Source organism: Dermacentor albipictus, chromosome 9 (genome assembly GCF_038994185.2).
Source record: "Dermacentor albipictus isolate Rhodes 1998 colony chromosome 9, USDA_Dalb.pri_finalv2, whole genome shotgun sequence".
Taxonomy (NCBI): Eukaryota; Metazoa; Arthropoda; class Arachnida; order Ixodida; family Ixodidae; genus Dermacentor; species Dermacentor albipictus.
Genome location: NC_091829.1, coordinates 5,821,544 through 5,839,194, shown reverse-complemented (window position 1 = coordinate 5,839,194; position 17,651 = coordinate 5,821,544). Strand labels below are relative to the sequence as shown.

Sequence of the window (17,651 nt, the reverse complement as noted above, 5' to 3'; positions counted from 1 at the left end):
AGTTGCGACGGCTACCCATTTGTTCCCAGAGGATGACGTGAAAGAGGGACCAAGGAGGTCTAATCCAATGTGAAAGAACGGTTCCACAGGGACGGTGATTGGCTGGAGATGACCGGCAGGTAGCACCTGAGGTGTTTTCCGACACCAGGGATCACAGGCACCAACATGGCGTCGGACGGAGCGAGTAAGACCAGGCCTATAGAAGCAGCAACAGACGCAATCGTACGTGCAGGTTACCCCAAGATGTCCTGCAGTGGGTGCATCATGCATCTCAAAGAGCACAGTCCGTCGTAGATGTTTTCCCACGACAAGAAGAAGATCAGATCAGTCAGGGAGGAAGTCCCTTCGGTACAGAATGCCGCCCTGAAAGACATATCGGCGAACGGATCCGTCGGTAGGTGAAGAGCACAGACGCTCGATGAGTGCTCACAGCGATAGGTCTCTGTACTGCTCATCAGTGATGTTAGTGAAGGCAGGCACAGAGAAAATGCCATTGGCGGTACTACTGTTGGCGGCGTCAGGCTCGTCTACCGGGTAGCGAGACAGGCAGTCAGTGTCCTTGTGTAGTCGGCCAGATTTGTAGGTGAGAGAATACGAATATTCTTGGAGGCTTAAAGTACAGCGACCAAGTCTTCCTGTAGGATTTTTCAGTGAGCATAACCAGCAAAGCGCTTGACGGTCTGTCAGAACAGAAAAGGATCGGCCATATAAGTATGAGCGGAACTTCACAACCACCCAAACTAGGGCCAGACACTCAAGCTCAGTGATGGAATAGTTGCGCTCAGAGAGTGAGAGGAGCCTGCTGGTGTAAGCGATAACACGGTCGTTGCCACGCTGGTGTTGTGCCAGTACTGCTATAATTTCGTGACCGCTGGCATCAGTACGAACTTCGGTAGGTGCAGAAGGATCGAAATGGGCCAGAACGGGAGGCGTTGTGAGAAGGTCAATTAGATGTGAGAATGCAGAGGCCTAGTTATCGCCCCACTGGAAAGGGTAGTCTTTCTTCAAAAGCTCGGTTAGTGGTCGTGGTTGTGCTATGGCCACGCAGCAGATGGTAAGCAGATGGTATGAAAACCCATGTTTGCGAACTCCTGGCGGACAACTGCCTGGATCAGGGAAACCATGACTGCAGGTGCGTTGGAGGAGCTGGAGTCAAAGGCAGCTGGATAGGCGGCCTTGATCTCACACTAGACGATCCTGGTAACATTGCCAGTGTTGTTGGGACGAGGAGCGTCGGGACAAGATGATGTCGCTGGGGTGTTGGGCAGATGGGCAAACTGCTGGTCGATACATCGGCTTTTAGCGAGTTCCAGGCGGTGGCACTCTTTTATAACTGCATCCACCATCGCCACATTGTTAAAAACGAGCAAGTTGAAGGCGTCACCGGCAATGCCTTTGAGGATGTGGGAAACCTTGTCTGACTCGGTCATGTGCGCGTCAACTTTGCGGCACAGAGTCAAGATGTCCTGAATGTACGTGACGTAGGCCTCTGTCGACGTCTGCACACGGCCGGATAACGCTTTCTGCACGGCAAGTTGGTGACTGTAGGAGTTGCCGAGCAAGTCTCGGAGCTTTCACTTAAGCGAATCCCAACTGGTGAGCTCATTTTCGTGCGTCCGAAACCAAACTCGAGGTGTGCCACCGAGGTAAAAGACTACGTTGGCGAGCATAATAGTATGGTCCCACCGGTTATGGCGGCTGACGTGTTGGTACAGGCTGATCCAGTCCTCAACGTCTTCCCCATCTTTGCCTGAGAATACGCCAGGATCACGAGGAGCAGGGAGAGCAATGTAGGTCATCGAAGTGGCAGCAGGTGTCGGAGGCGGCTGAGTCGAGTTGTCGTCGCTGCGAGCCATGAAGGAACGCTCGACGTACCGTGCAATGCGAAGCTCCGTGACAAGATACTGGGAACGTCCACCTCCACCAGATATGTTATGTAGGAAGGCGCAGACGAAAAGCTATATTCAAGTATATTTACAAGGAAATATGCCGCACTTGGCCAAGAGGCAAAAGCCCACGCTAGCCCCCAATCGCCGTCGCCGTCGTCTTCATACTGCTTGCTTCTTCGTCATCGCAAATACTGTTCCGTAGCAATAGTATGGAGCGAGCTCATTTTTATAACGGATAGAGTGCAGCTAAGCACACCACCTTGTGGTACATCCGTTTCCTGTCTAAATAGACAAGATAGAACATTACCAACACTAACACGGGACGTGGGGTTAGACGGGTAACATTGGATGACATTCAGCAAATTGCCTCGAACTCCCATTTCAGCCAGGTCACGGAGAGTTCTGAAACTCCATGTGGTGTTATATGCCTTCTCCATATCAATAAATACTGACAAAAAGAAGTGCTTATGCACAAAAGCATCACGAATAATTGTCTCGATGCAGACAAGGTGGTCAGCTGTAGATCTACCTTCCCTGAAACCACACTGTAGGGGGTCTAATAGTCTGTTACTTTAATGAAAACGAAGGAGACGCAATTTTCTACAACACTTTACATAGGCAACTTGTCAGGGCTATAGGCCTGCGACTGTTGACCGAAGTTGAGTCCTTGCCGTCTTTTAGTATTGGCGTGATTATTGCTTCTTTCCAGGTGGATGGAATGCAGCCGGCAGAAAACACAGAGTTGAAAAGTGACAGTAGTGTTTTGTGGGTTTCGAGGTGTTGGCGTCTAATCATTTCATACAGTATTCTGTCGCTTCCTGTAGTGAACTTGTTGCAACCATTTAGTGCAGCCTGTAATTCTGCCATGTTAAATGGGCAGTCGTAAGGTTTATTACCAATTCCTTTCTGATTCAGAGGCAGTCGCTCCGCTTGTTGCCAGTATCTCAACAATGTATCTGAGTAGCGGGATGAACTAGAAGTCTTTTCAAAATGTGTCCTCAGAGAATCAGCTAGGTCAATAAGTATGTCTCCTTGTGTATTTATTAATGGTAGAGAATGAGTTTCATGGCCTTTTATTTTGTTTACCCTGTTCCAGGCTTTTCTTCGTCCGTATATCCAGGTGTCTGTATATCAATTAATACTGGAGATATATTTTTGCCAGCTTTCCCTTTTGGCAGGGCAGCACATCCTTCTACCTTCTGACTTCGTTTTCTTGAAGCTTGTCAAGTTCTCGATAGTTTGAGAGTCGTGAAGGTGACTCCACGCTTTATTTTGATTTTTGCAAGCTTCCTTACACTCCTCATTCCACCAGAGCATACATCGTCAAGAGGATGAATTATACATTTCAGGGATACACTGACACAGCATCAGTTATAAATGCTGTCACATGCGACACTGCATCATCGATTGGGAGAGTACAGATGTCATCTCAGGTAGAATGTGTCAGCTCTCTGTATCGTTTCCAGTCGGCACAGTTGAACTTCCAATGGGGCAGATATGGAGAACACTTATCACCTTTTGTTAATTTTAAGACAATTGGGAAATGGTCACTCCCATATGGATGTTTGATCATATTCCACTCCAGGTATGGTACGAGTGTACTTGATACAGTAAAAGCTCGTTAATTCGAACCGCAAGGGTAAGCTGCTTCAGTTCGAATTACCGAAAGTTCGAACTAACGAAAGTGAAGGAGAGCAACAGTAAACTGCGATTGGGAAGCAGTAGGGCATGTCATAAATTTGGCGGGTCAGAAAGTGATGGCGTGTGCTGCAGGCACACGCCATCTTCAAGTCGAAGCTCTGGGTCCGACTGTGCCACACCACCGATGTCCACCGAAAGGAACGTTAGCCGAGGCTTAACACTATCACAATGAATCGCGACGGCCGATACCTCCTAAGCTGAAAACAGAGGTGCACCACCGATGAAGACTGCCGAGACAAAGACGCTGAACATGTGAAGGTGGCGAAGGCCCTGATTCGTTGGTTTTTGATTCCAAGTGCAGCAGCGACGTACTTGATTCGCTGTGTTTTGGCGCTTGCAGTGCCATCTCCGCACAACATTAGCAGCTGTACAAGATTTGCTCTCGGAGGTTACGTGGAATGGAGAGGCGGCAGCCGCCGCTGCCTTCTGGCTGGCCCCGCGCCGGTTAGATTTTTTTCCGATTTTGCCTTCTCTCGCCGTTTCGGAGGCAATACAGCCTTGTGTGTAGGCAGTAGGCGCGTTTCTCTGGCCGTGTGCCAGGTGAGTGTAGTTCAAATTATCCGTGAGGGAACCTACTCGCGTTCGAATTAACGGACTTTTTTATACATAGACTTCTATGGAGCTTGGCCGGACCAAATCGTACAGTTCGAATTAGCCATAAATTCGAATTATTGAAGTTCGAATTACCGAGCTTTCACTGTATTGTCGCAGTACAACGCGGACAGAACACAGGGAGACGTTCTTCACGAACAACCGGACAATCTGTTCAAAAACAAACAGAGCAGAGACACGTCTTCTTCGTCATCACCCAATCTCACTCTGACCCACTAGGCAGAGTCCGTTAGTGCTCCCATCGTCGTCGTCATCTGCATAGAATACACGCGTCATTTGTCCCTCCCTAAGAGAGCATCGTCTTGATGCTAGACAAGAAATGTCAGTTGCGGAAGTAAAGGCCGCTAGCATCGTTATTCGCTCACATATGGCTTCATGCGGACAACGTGCACAAGTTCAGGACGCTGTGTGTGGCGCCGCGTACAGTTGGGATTATCGGAAATGACCTCGTAGGTGACATCACTGAGTCGCTGCAATACCCGATATGGTCCGAAGTATCGCCTTAACAGTTTCTCGGAGAGGCCTCGTTTTTATACGGGTGTCCAAGCCCATACTCTGTCGCCGACTTCATAGGTAACTATTCTACGGTGAAGATTGTAGCGGCCTGCGGCGTCTTGCTGCTGGCAGATCCGCAAGTGCGCGAGCTGCCGAGCTTCTTCTGCGTGTTGCGTAAACACATCGGCGTCCGTATCAGTGTTGTCAAAGTCGTGTTGAAGCATCGCATCCAGAATCGTACGTACATCTCGTCCGTGAACGAGGGTGAACGGAGTCAAGCGCGTCGTCTCTTGTTTCACTGTGTTATATGCAAAGGTGATATACGGTAGGATGCCGTCCCAATTTTCATGTTCGACATCCACGTACATTGATAGCATGTCTTCAATGGTTTTGTTTAGGCGCTCTGTTAACCCATTGGGTTGTGGATGGTAGGCGGTTGACTTTCGATGGGCCGTTCCACTTAGTAGCAAGACGTGATCTAAAAGTGCAGCCGTAAATGCGGTTCCTCGGTCTGTTATTACGACGGTTGGCGCGTAGTGTCGCAACACCACATGCTCAATGAAAAAGCGCGCTACCTCGGCTGCTGTGCTGCTCTGGATTGCCTTTGTTTCAGCATAACGTGTGAGATAGTCGGTTGTGATGATAACAAAGCGATTGCCTGCAGTAGAAGTAGGAAGTGGGCCCAAAATATCCATTCCAATTTGATCAAATGGTCTTCAAGGGACCTGGACAGGTTGTAGGAGGCCGGCTGGTTTCGTCGGAGGTGACTTGCGCCTTTGGCAGTCGAGACAAGTGCGAACGTGATGTTTCACAGCGGTGGTAAGTCTCGGCGAGTAGTACCTTTGCTGCACTCTGGCTAATGTTAGCGTGTAGCCTAAGTGACCAGAAGTCACCTCGTTGTGGCAAGCTTGAAGTACTCCGGTACAAAGAGCTGCAGGAATGACAAGCAGATAGGGGGACTCGGTCGAAGAAAAGTTTTTTTTTTTGTAAAGGACCTTGGCCTGTAAACAAAACGACAACAGTGCTCTTGCGAAAACTCTAGGTGGTTTCACAGATCTTCCCTCCAAGTAATTGATTAGTTCAAGCAACTCAGGGTCGTTCCGTTGTTGCGCGATGGCGGATGTGTCCATGACACAAAGAAATGCTGAGTCTTCTTCTTCGGGCAGAGCAGGTCGAGACAAGCAGTCAGCATCCATATGTCGTTTCCCCGACTTGTACGTGACAGTCATGTCAAACCCTTGCAGCCTTAGGCTCCAACGCGCCAGTCGTCCAGAAAGATCATTAAGATTTGTCAACCAGCATAGTGAATGGTGGCCGCTGATAACTGTGAAGTGGCGGCCATACAAATACGGGTGAAATTTTATAACTGCCCATACTGCAGCGAGGCATTCTTTCTCAGTTGTGGAGTAATTAGCCTCTGTACGTGAAAGTGTTCTACTTGCATAGGCAAGCACTCTTTCTGTGTCGTCTTGCCGCTGCACAAGAACAGCTCCCAAGCCAACATTGCTGGCATCAGTGTGGATGCTCATCAGTGAGAGCGGTTTCATCAAAGTGAGCAAGCACTGGAGGTGTCTGGAGACGTTGCCGCAAGTCGTTGAATGCACCTTGCTCTTCGTTGCCCCATACAAAAGCAACATCGTCTCTCGTCAGGCGAGTTAACAGCGATGCAATGCGCGCAATGTTTGCAATAAACCGCCGGTAATAGGCACAGACGCCGAGGAAGCGCCTGACAGCCTTTTTATCGGATGGAACGGGAAACTGTGCGACGGCTGCAATTTTTTCAGGATCCGGCCGGACACCTGCGTGACTGACGTGACCGAGAAACTGCAGTTCCGCGAAGCCAAAGTGGCACTTCTCAGTCTTCAGGGAGAGGCTGGCGGACCGTATGGACTGCAGAACCGCTTAAAGCCAATTGAGGTGTTCTTCAAACGTTGCGAAGAACACGATGACGTCGTCGAGAAACACTAAGCAGGTTTTCCACTTCAGACCCGAAAGTACAGTATCCATGAGGCGTTGGAACGTAGCAGGGGCAGAACACAAGTCGAAAGGCAAGACATTAAATTCGTATAGGCCATCTGGCATCACAAAAGCAGTTTTTTCACGATCTTTTGGGCCTACTTCGATTTGCCAATATCCACTTTTTAAGTCCATTGAAAAGAAGTAACGTGCCTGTCAAAACCTGTCGAGTGAATCATCTATACGAGGAAGCGGGTATACGTCTTTGTTTGTCACCTTATTTAGCTTTCGGTAGTCCACACAGAAACGCAAGCTGCTGTCTTTTTTCTTGACCAGAACTACAGGAGATGGCCAGGGACTCGTTGATGGTTGGATCACATCATCTTCAAGCATTTTTGTCACTTGTTGTATGGCTTCACGTTCTGTAGGGGCCACACAATATGGATTTTGGTGAATTGGTCTTGCCATATCCTCTGTAATTATTCGGTGCTTTGTTAGAGGCATCCGACCGACGCTGGACGTCGACGCAAAGCAGTCGTTGAACTTGGCCAATAGCATAAGAAGGCGCACTCGTTCGTGCTGCGACAAAGAAGTGATAACGTCAAGTACAGGAGCTGGCTCTTGCGTAGGTGCTTCGAGTAGTGAACAGCAGCCACGAACATCCACAACGGTGTCAAAATAAGCCACAGCCGTGCCCTTGGGAAGGTGCCGTCGCTCTGCGCTAAAATTTGTTAGCAACAGGTTTGTGCGCCTGTCAGTGAGATTCACAATTCTTCGTGCGACCAACATACTGTGAGTAAACAACAACGTGGTTATTTGGTCGGCAACTCCACCACAAAACGGTATGTAACATGCTACCAAAAGAAGGGCACACGATCGAGGAGGGATGACGACGTCGTCTTCTGTTAGACGAAATGCGTTGTGTTGCGGCGATAAGCAATGGACTAAACCGGAGCTCTTATAAAACATCACCATGCGGTCCGGGATGTTAATTACGGCGCCATATTCTTTTAGGAAGTCCATTCCAATAATCAAATCTTTGCAGCATACAGGAAGGACGATGAAAGCGGCCACAAAAGAAGAATCCCCGATGTTAACTCTAGCAGTACATCTTCCAGTAGGCATCAGTAATTGGCCGCCTGCCGTCCTTATGTGAGGTCCCGTCCATGGCATCTTTATTTTATTCAGGCGGAGGACGAGTTCCTGACTCATTATAGAGAAGCCGGCACCAGTGTCGACTAACGCTGTCACCGGCTGCCCATCCACGAAAACATCAATGTCGGCGCTCACAATTTCTTCAGTGTTTATCGGCTTCACATCGTTCCGCAGCGAGAATATTGGGGGCTCTTTAGTGTCTTGCAGCGGGCCTGCAACCTTGCCCCCAGAGGTCGCCGCCTTCAGTCCAGTAGATGAAGCCATCTGACGTGGAGGGGTTGGAGAGCGCGACAGACGGCTGAAATCAAACCAATCATTAGGCACAGATTCGTCATTTGGGCGCGCAATTGGGGGTCCCCGAAAAGCAGCGTCGTCGCGGCATAGCATGGCGTCGTCATTTGCACATCTACCATAGGACCACGGACGAAGAGGTCGAAATGATATGTCACGATGCCAGCAATGACGCGAAATAGGGCCGGCGCCTCCGCAGTGAAAACAGAGTGGGCACCTATCGACAGTGCGCCATACGTCGGTTCTCCGAGGTTGCGGCCATCCCGTAGCGTCATTTTGTGGCGGTGACCAAGACGCGGCGAACGACGGCTGGCGGTATGACTGTTCAAAAACAAACAGAGCAGAGACACTTCTTCGTCATCACCCAATCTCACTCTGACCCACTAGGCAGAGTCCGTTAGTGCTCCCATCGTTGACGTTGTCTGCATAGAATACACGCGTCAATATGAAGCTTAAATCTATAGATGAAAACATTTTATTTGCCACGCTGTAGACTGTGGGTGGAGAATGGGGGTGGAGAATGCATTTGTGGAAAAGAGGAAGTTTCCAATAAGCGCCCTCTCGCATCATGAGAATCTTCCCAGAGGGTGTTATGTGCATTTAAATCGCCCACTACAATGTAAGGTTCAGGAAGTTCTGCAGTAAAGCTTTGGAATTCTGTTCTGGAAAGTTGATGGCTGGGAGGGATGTACCAAGAGCTAACTGTGACTAGCTTATTAAAGAGCACCGCTCTGATTGCAACTGCCTCAAGGGGCGTTTGCAGCTGCAGCGACACCCTTGTCTACTATTATGGCCACACCACCCAATGAGGCAAGAGCATCATTGTGGTCTTTGCGGTAAATGGCATATTGCAGACACATGACGCTTGGATTAAACTTCTGTAGGAGTTCCTTTATATCATCGAGACTGTGGAGTAGACACAGTGCATTATCTGTGTAGCCATATTGAAAGTGTTTTGTGCTGTGTCTTAAGAAAGATTCGATAGGTTAGCTCACAAGACCTTTTCAGGCCCCGTGATACGGGATTTTTCTTTTTTTCTTGCGTGCTCCACAGAGCTGCACCATTCTTTCGGTGTCTGAGACGTCGGAGTAGTGCTGCTTGCACCAACTGCCTCTTCAAAGGCGCTGAATGACGCCCGCTCGGTGGGCACAGTAGGGGTTTCTCCGGGCCTGTCTGCACGGGCAGTGGCCCTGGGATGGGCAAGCACAGAGGTCTGCTGGTCAATCTTGGCTGGGGGCGAAGCAGAGCTTGCTGCTCCTGCCGGGGGGGGGGGGGGGGGGGGGCAGATGGCATCATCGCCGTCACACGCCGTGTGACTTCCACGGCCGCCAAAGGATGTGGCGCTGCACAACAGCGCACCACATCAGTGTAGGAAGGACTGAACTGATTGTGGAAAGACAAAGGCTTACGTGCTTCTGGGAAAGGTACGTTTAGTTTGACTTTCAGTTCTATGATTTGTTTGTCTTTTTTCTACAAAGGCCCGATCGCAGGTAGGTGGGGTGATCTTCACAGTTGACACAGCGAGTTGCTGAAGTGCAAATGTATGAAGCATGTTCTGTTGAACTACACTTAGCACAAGTATCACGCCTTCTGCAGCTTTGCAACCCATGCCCGAAACGGTTACGCTTGAAGCATCAACACGGATTTGGGATGTGTGATCTGGCACAAAGCTTGCAGTAGCCGGCTTTGATTGAAGGTAGGTTGCTGGTTCCGAAAGTAATGATTATGTGTTTGGCAGGTATTCACTTGTCATTTCGCATTAAGGTTATCCTTTGCACTTTGATTACATTCTTGTCTTGCCATCCTTCAAGTAGTTCATTTTAACTGAGTTCGAGAAGGTCATCTTCCAAGCGACATTGCACTTTGTGTTCATTGACCTGTGGGCCCACTGAGAGGGGAATTTCCCCAATTGTTACAAGTTTCTAGAGTTTGTCATATTGTAGTTTGTTGCGAAGTTCGAGAAGACGATTGCCACTTCCCATCTTCGTTACTTTATAGCGTGGGCCAATTGCTATCGTGAGACATTTTGCTACAACAAATGGCGAGAACATGCTGACTGTTTTGGTATCGTGCCGACTGTGTACAACGTGGTACTTGGGAAAAGACTGTTTTGGTTGCATGGAAAACATTAATGTTTCATCAGCCTGCCCCCTCTTCAGGGAGCGATCAGGTAATGGTGGAATATCGTTTGCCATATAACACTGGAAAATTCAGCGGCGATGGTAGCCACCCATCACAGAGCCCAACAAGGGGACGCTACAAGGTTCGAAGAATACCTGGAGACACCAACCATGCATCACTTCTATAACCTAATATAATATACCCAAGGTTGGATAATTACACCACGTTAACCCTTGCCACCCAGAAATACAGAAGTGAGAAGAAGTGAAAAGAAGACAGGAAAGATGAAAAGGCAAGAGAGAAAGATGAAGATTGGAAAGGACAGGAAAAGGCAACTGCCGATTTCCTCCACGGGGGGTCAGCCTGGAGGTGCCATCTATGTGAAGCAGAGGCTAACGAGGTGTGTTGCCTCCATTGGGGTCCCTTAAAGATCCGAACACCTGGCATCGGCTCAACACCCAGGATCCCCCTTTCCCCAGACACGGCTAACCCACACATGGCTACACGCAGGAGGATCCAACCCTCGTGTGCTCGTGTACGTGGCGTCGCAACACACCAAACGCCATGCTTAGGCAGATGCCCCTGTGGAGTACATGGTATGCAAAGAAATGTACACAAGTTGTTAGATGAAAGGGAGAAAATGCAGTGTCAGAGCAGTTTGGCTGGCCCCATCACCCAGAAAAAAAAAAAAAAAAAAGCACAGGCAGCAGAAAGCAACAGTACACAAGGAAACGTACATGTGGCTTTACACAACATCCAGAATTAATAGATATTTAAGTATTTTCCAAAACTAACGATGTTTATAAATAACACAATCAGCACATCAGTTTGAATCATGCCAGTTTTGATAGAACATGCAAATTCTCAGTTAATTTTTCACCTGTTAAGCACTTTTGGAAGACAGCAACGAACAATTTGAATTCCATAGTTGGTACGAGGATATAGTACATACGAATTTTCCTCATGTTGAGTAAGGCGACAGGAAGGATTAGTTTGCAAGTCAGCTATAATATGTATCCGTACTGCTGGTGTCAATTGCCAGTATTTGTGTGAAAGAAACGGCGAAAGGCTAACATCTTTTTTTGGACAACTACAAACAATGCTAGAATCTGGCTTTTAAGTGTCTCCTTTCACTGTATGAACAAAGAGAAGGGAAACAGAGGTGCTAGATTTTTGCAAATAACAACCATGTAAAGCTAGCAGGCAATGAAGCCAAGGAAAGCATAGGGGTAATTAGCTGCGGTTTAAATTGAAATGTAGAAAATAATGAAGGGGAAATTAAAGTGGACGAAGTGAGAACCCTTAGCTGCTGGGTTCCAAACCCACAACCTTTGCATTACGTGAAGCTCCTTTGAATTTATGAGCTCAGACAGGTACGTAATGAAATTGCAACTGGCAATTGGAGGTTGATTTTAATTACCTAAGGTTTGTTAACCTCCATCCAAAGCCCTGTACATAAGCATTTTTCTATGCTACTCTTATTAAAATTCAGCAGCCAGGGGCCCTATAACGTAAAACTATTCCAATCTGTTTTTATTCTAAACTGGCCAACAGCCCTGCATGATAGGTCAGAATAGTTCAGGTCCAGTCATGTGGACAGGCGCCATTCCCATATAGGCAGAGCCTGAACCATTTTGACCGATCACGAAGGGCTAATGGCCGATTTGAAAATAAATAAATAAATAAACATAGTTTTATGTTACATCGGCCGGATTCAAACCCACAACTTTGTGCAAGGCAAAACCCCATGGCCACTGAGTCATCATAGTGGGTTCAGTAATAAAATGCAGACAGGCCATACCAGACATGTAGTTGAGTGCCTTCTGTTTGTAGTCGAGAGTGTCATCGTTAAATCTGTTGATCTGGCCCTGAAGCACAATGGCCATGATGATGCCATAGATGGCTACTGCCTCACAGAAGATGATGGAGACCAAGTTCTTGGTACGAATGCGTGGAGCCTTCACACCCCCACCCACGATGCTCACACCTGTTGTGAAGATGCCACTGCGCAAGAACAGATGTCCACATCAGCAACAAACATAGGGCAACTCTTGACAACTTAGAAACCAGAAGAACCAACAGGAAACTGCTAACATTATTATTTTTTTTTTCAGTATAAAAGCTAAGCCAATACTGCACCCCTCAAGTATTGCGAGTGAGAAGAAACTACCATGGGAATACAAAATCTCAGAATAGAAATTGCAAACAAGATTTACTGGAACAGTGTCATGCATAGAGCGATACCATGTGTCTGCTTCACGTTGTGTGATGTGCCACATGCTGCCTCCAGTATGCAGCGTTTGCCTGTCACCTGTTTGAACAGCAATGCTCAGCAGTGCAATGGTGAACAGTCATTCAGGGATGTTGACAATTTAGAACAGAAATTTTTGAAAATCAATGCTTCAGTGTATGCTGAGGTGCTTTACAGTTGTACCTTTAATGGCATCTTCCTAGTCTAGCAAGGGTGTGGTGGTGATAAATAAGGATGTCAATGGCATGATAAACTGTAATGCACGATGCCAACACATGCACATGCCTACCTGGCTGCGCCAACAACAGATAGCGATATGGACAGACCAATCCCAAGACAGCACCACATGTACGGAGAGATTCCTTCCAAGAACCTGAACAGTAATGAGCAAAAGTTGAATAATACACAGAATGCACAAAGGTCGGCAGCATTCAATTACAAGAAGCAGCGCTCTTAAAGCATAAGCAATTCCAAATGCTGATACGTCCCGATGGTATTGAGCACATCCGATACACATTATACTGACCGGGACTTATGAAACTTTCACGAAAGACTACGCAGGCGAACAGCCGAATGAGTCGCGATTAATAATTTATATTTCAAGACCAGTATTAAATGAACAGGCGTAAAACCAAAAATAATCGCCGATGTCTGTAATAAACAGGGCATGCAGTAAAATTTGAGACATCAGCAGAGAGTGCTCCAATACGCCCGTATCGGTCATTATGTACATACACATCTCTAATAGTCGAGTCTTACTACTGCCTACAAAATGATACTTACCATCCAAAGTCTAACCTCGACCCTTTGCCAGAGAGAATATAGTACAGTGCTGGAAAATGATAAGAAATTAGAAAACTGTAGCAGAAGCCATTTTATGCGTGCGAATTGACAACTGCTTGGATCCGAAAAGGCCAAGTTACTACTTAATACAGATAATTCTATCAATAGTACGAATATTAACGGTCTCTTCAAACAATTTAGCAGGGTACTTAGTACGATAATTTCAAGAGAGCAAGTTCAGGCAGGTTTCTGTTTGCAGGCGAGACCGCCTTACCAACGCAAAGGATCACGAAGCTGGTTATGCTGTACACGGTGTACTGAGTCTTCGCTAGCAAGCCCATTCTGTCGTACTTGGCTCTTCTCACAGTTAAATCTCCTTAAACAATGGCTCTATGCGGCTGAAATGACGAAAAAAAGCCGGCCTCAACGTCGCTAGTCACAGCACTTGAGTCTCATGACATTTGCAACCAACAAAACGTGATGCGCACCGAAACGGAAGTAGCACATTTTAAGCATGTGGGGGTTTTAGTTTGTTGATCTCGAAATTCGCGCCTGTGGCATGGTTTGTGAGAATAATAAACATTTATTTATAATTAGTAATAAGAAGTGTAATGAAAGGCGGCACAAATAATGAATATTAGCTAACCGTTGGTCTAACTGCTCGACTGTTCCGCCTGCCGAGCGCATACGCGCATCGTTTTGGGCGGCCATGATGGACGGTAGACGCAAGACTTCGGGCCAAGTTGTTGAACCACAGAGATCACGCGTGTGCTTTATTGAGACCTTGTAGCGCGAGCGTCGTGATAGTAATTCGCAGTTTTCTCATCTAGAAGCGTAAGCCCGGGAAAATCTGCTCGGTATATCGTCACTGTGAACTAGCCCTCCTGCACGCAACATGGTGAAGCGCAAAAACCGGGTGGTGCTGGAGTCCAGCAGTGGGGAAAGTGACAGCCCCGACGACTTGGACGGTGAGCTGCTGCTACTCGCCAAGAAGAAGAGGTCTGAGTCGGAAGGCTCGCCACAGAAATCTCAACCCGAGGAGAGCTCCAAGCCCGCCGGTGCGGCCGCGTACAGCGACTCGGAGACGTCGGAGAGCGACGACGACTGGACCGTTGACGGCAAGGGAGGCGCCAAGGCGCGCAAAGGCAAGCTATCGAAGAAAACGGCTCGGAAGAACCGCTCGTCGGGTAGCGAAGCCGAGAACAAGAGCGGCGCGTCGTCCTCGTCCGAGCCCGAGGAGGGCGAAGTCTCGGACTCTGGTGGCGGTTCTTCGGCGCCGGCCGGCGGCAGCGGCAGCGAAGACGACGATGACGACGACGATCCCGAAGAAGAGGAGTTCAACGACGGCTACGACGAGAACCTCATGGGCGATGAGGAAGATCAGGCGCGGCTGGCACAGATGACAGAAAAAGAACGCGAGCAGGAACTGTTCAACCGCATCGAAAAGAGAGAAGTGCTCAAAACGCGGTTCGAGATCGAAAAGAAGCTGAGGCTCGCCAAACGGAACGAGCAAAAGCGCAAAGCCAAGAAGGAGGAAGGCGGCTCCGCCAGCAGCAAAGGTGGTGAGGGCGTGTCGGCCAGCTCTAGATGCAAAGAGAGACGCCGCATGGTCGAGGAGCGAAAGGACAAGCTAGACAAGAAGGCGCAAGCCATCAAGGATCTCAAAGCTGAGCGCGAGAAGAAGCGAAAACAGCTCCAGGAACAAATGCAAAAGGAGGAGGAAGAAAAGGAGAAGCGTAAGTCCCAGGAAGAAGAGGAGTCCCAAGCCCAGACGTCCAGGAAGCTCAAAGCTAGTGACATCTACTCGGATGACGACGACGACGATGCTTCGGACAGAGATGATGATGAGCAGGACGACCAGGCCGGAGGCGACACGTCGGAGCGCCGGCGTTCCTCTTCCTCATCCTCGTCCTCTGATGAGGAAGAGTCAAAGCCACAATTAGCTGCCACAAAGGAAGAGATAAGCAAGATACGGCTGTCACGTCACAAGCTGGAGCGCTGGGTGCACGCTCCATTCTTTGCAAAGACTGTGATTGGCTGCTTTGTGCGTATTGGCATTGGCTCCAACAACGGTCGCGCCGTGTACAGGGTGGCACAGATTACGGACGTGGTTGAAACTGCAAAAGTGTATGCCCTGGGTCGCTGTCGCACCAACAAGGGCTTACGCCTGAAGCACGGTAAGCAAGAGAGAGTATTCCGACTTGAATTTGTTTCTAACCAGGACTTCGCAGAATCTGAGTTCATGAAGTGGAAGGAAGTGATGGCTCTTGAGGGGGCTTCGTTCCCCACCACAGAAGAGGTCATACGAAAAGTCAAAGACATCCAGGACGCACTGAATTACCAGTACAAGGAGTCGGATGTGGAGACTATTGTGAGTGAGAAGCAGCGTTTCCAGCGCAATCCGCATAACTATGCAGTGCGAAAGACTCAGCTCATGAAGCAGAAGGAGATGGCAGAACAGAAAGGAGACCAGGAAGAGACACAGAGATTAGCTGGAGAGCTGGAGCAGCTTGAGGAGCGTGCCCGAGAGTTGGATAAGCAGCGTACGAGTACTATCAGTGCCATTAGCTACATCAATGAGCGAAACCGGCTCAAGAACATTGTTGAGATTGAACGTGCCATCCTGGAAGAGGCCAAGTTAAACAAGGAAAAGGCTGATGACCCTTTCACGAGACGAAAGTGTGCTCCGAGTCTTGTCACGAAAAAGGGGCCAGCAGAGGCCAAGGCAGCTGCACCAGTGCCCACAAAGAAACCAGAACAGCCAGTAGTTAACATAGCTGCGGTTGAGCCAACTCGGAAGCAACAAGATCAGCAACCTCATCGAAACGAAGAAGACATGTTCTCCGCTCATGACTTCGACATCAAAATCGACCTGGACATTTCAGTCTCCACAGCACCTTCGGCCATAGCAAGACCATCGACAGGTGCGAGGCCAGCTGTTCCAAAACGTTCCCTGAACTTGGAAGAATACAAAAAACTTCGAGGACTTATATGACCTTTGCCCTCTCTGCATGTACTGCCTACATGGGCAGCAACTGTCTGTGTCTGTGCTGTCATTAATTTTACTGCTCTGAGCAATGTGTTAAGTGATCATCTTGTTCAGGTTTGTGGTGGCCATGTACATATCGCTTGGGCACTCTCGCATTGAGGAATTACTTGCGCCACTTGATTGTGAACAGTGTTCTGTATGATTGCTAGACAATGTAGAGAGAAGCTTGTGTGGTTGCTTTTGAGTTTTTACACTAGCATCTCCTTGTGCAGGCAATGAATTCACTGCATTGCAAGAGCCTTGCAAATAGTTGGAGCTTCTTTTTTAGGGATTGTTGCTAGCAGTTGCATGTGAAATGTGTTTTTTACACTTGTTTTCTGTGAAGTCTTATTCTTCATTGCTACTGTGGGCATGAAATATTTAGAATTACATTGAGCAGCAAGCTGATTGTGCATCTTTTCAGTTTTCTTTTGTCCTGCATCTGCCACAACCTTGAAAGTGCTATTTAAAGGCTTGTACCTGTGCACAGCAAGTAGTTAACAGATAATTGGACAACTGAAGATTTGCTTGATTCAGCAGCCAATGCAAATATGTACAGTCAGAACAGTGTTGTGAAAACCAACATGTCCATGCTACCATAGTGGGACAGTACATTTGTGGAGAGTCAGCGACTCTGTAGTGCAGACTTCATTTAATTAAGTTGCAAATGACTGCGTAAATGACAGGCAGCAGGTGTGGTTTGTCACCTTGCGTAGATCCTCCATGGGCACTGTACATATCCATTAAACTCTATGAAATGCGGCATCATGCCAGTGCATGGCACCTGGCTCTGTACACTTAGTGTCTGGTTTCTGCATTCGTTTTTCCATCTGCCATCAATGTTTAGAATAGACTAAACACTCATTGCTGCAATAAAGCAAAACATGACTTATCCACTTTTTTTTTTCTACTTGTGAATCATTATGCACATGTAGGCAAGCCACATTGCTTTAAACTAACAATTTGTCACTTCTGTTCACTTTATACAAATTATATTTTGCCTTGCCCATTGTCTTTTCTGCATCTTAAAGGGCCCCTCAATCAGGTTGGCTATTGCAGGCAGACAATTGCAGTGCTTAGATCACACAATGATAGTCATGTCTGCAACGTATTGCACCAATTCATGCTGTGATAAGATAAAAAACTAAAATTAAAACACTTAAATTTCCTTGAAGAAGGCACACACTGCACAACTGAGGTGATGTCGCACACAATGAGATTCCAACTCGCACACATGCTGGCTGCAGCAGTTACAGCTCGGGGATTTCTGTGAAAAGCGGACCTTGCAAATCTGTCTCTGCAAATATGCAATTAAGGATGTGCAATTATGCAATTAAACAAGGGATAAATGATACCGGCCTCATCCCTG

The 17,651-nt window shown here is 47.9% G+C and overlaps 2 protein-coding genes across 2 annotated transcripts in view; one reads left to right on the top strand and one right to left on the bottom strand.

Annotated features, from left to right (window-relative positions):
* Positions 1-13,735, bottom strand: part of LOC135906091 (V-type proton ATPase 21 kDa proteolipid subunit c''-like) — a 43,582-nt gene extending 29,847 nt beyond the window's left edge. The window contains exons 1-4 of the mRNA XM_065437259.2: positions 13,529-13,735; positions 13,255-13,303; positions 12,761-12,844; positions 12,022-12,224 (exon numbers count right to left, since the gene is read on the bottom strand). Of these exons, the coding sequence (XP_065293331.1) occupies positions 12,022-12,224; positions 12,761-12,844; positions 13,255-13,303; positions 13,529-13,595 (403 nt within the window). The 5' untranslated portion in view covers positions 13,596-13,735. The remainder of the gene's footprint in view (positions 1-12,021; positions 12,225-12,760; positions 12,845-13,254; positions 13,304-13,528) is intronic.
* Positions 13,736-13,870: 135 nt separating this feature from the next.
* On the top strand, positions 13,871-17,182 carry LOC135906089 (RNA polymerase-associated protein RTF1 homolog). The gene has a single exon (XM_065437258.2). The coding sequence runs from the start codon at positions 14,150-14,152 to the stop codon at positions 16,247-16,249; it is 2,100 nt and encodes a 699-aa protein (XP_065293330.1). The 5' UTR covers positions 13,871-14,149; the 3' UTR covers positions 16,250-17,182.
* The last annotated feature ends 469 nt before the right edge of the window (positions 17,183-17,651 follow it).

Bases quoted from the DNA above. Each gene is read 5' to 3' on its own strand.
- LOC135906089 (XM_065437258.2), top strand. From the start codon at position 14,150: ATGGTGAAGCGCAAAAACCGGGTGGTGCTGGAGTCCAGCAGTGGGGAA.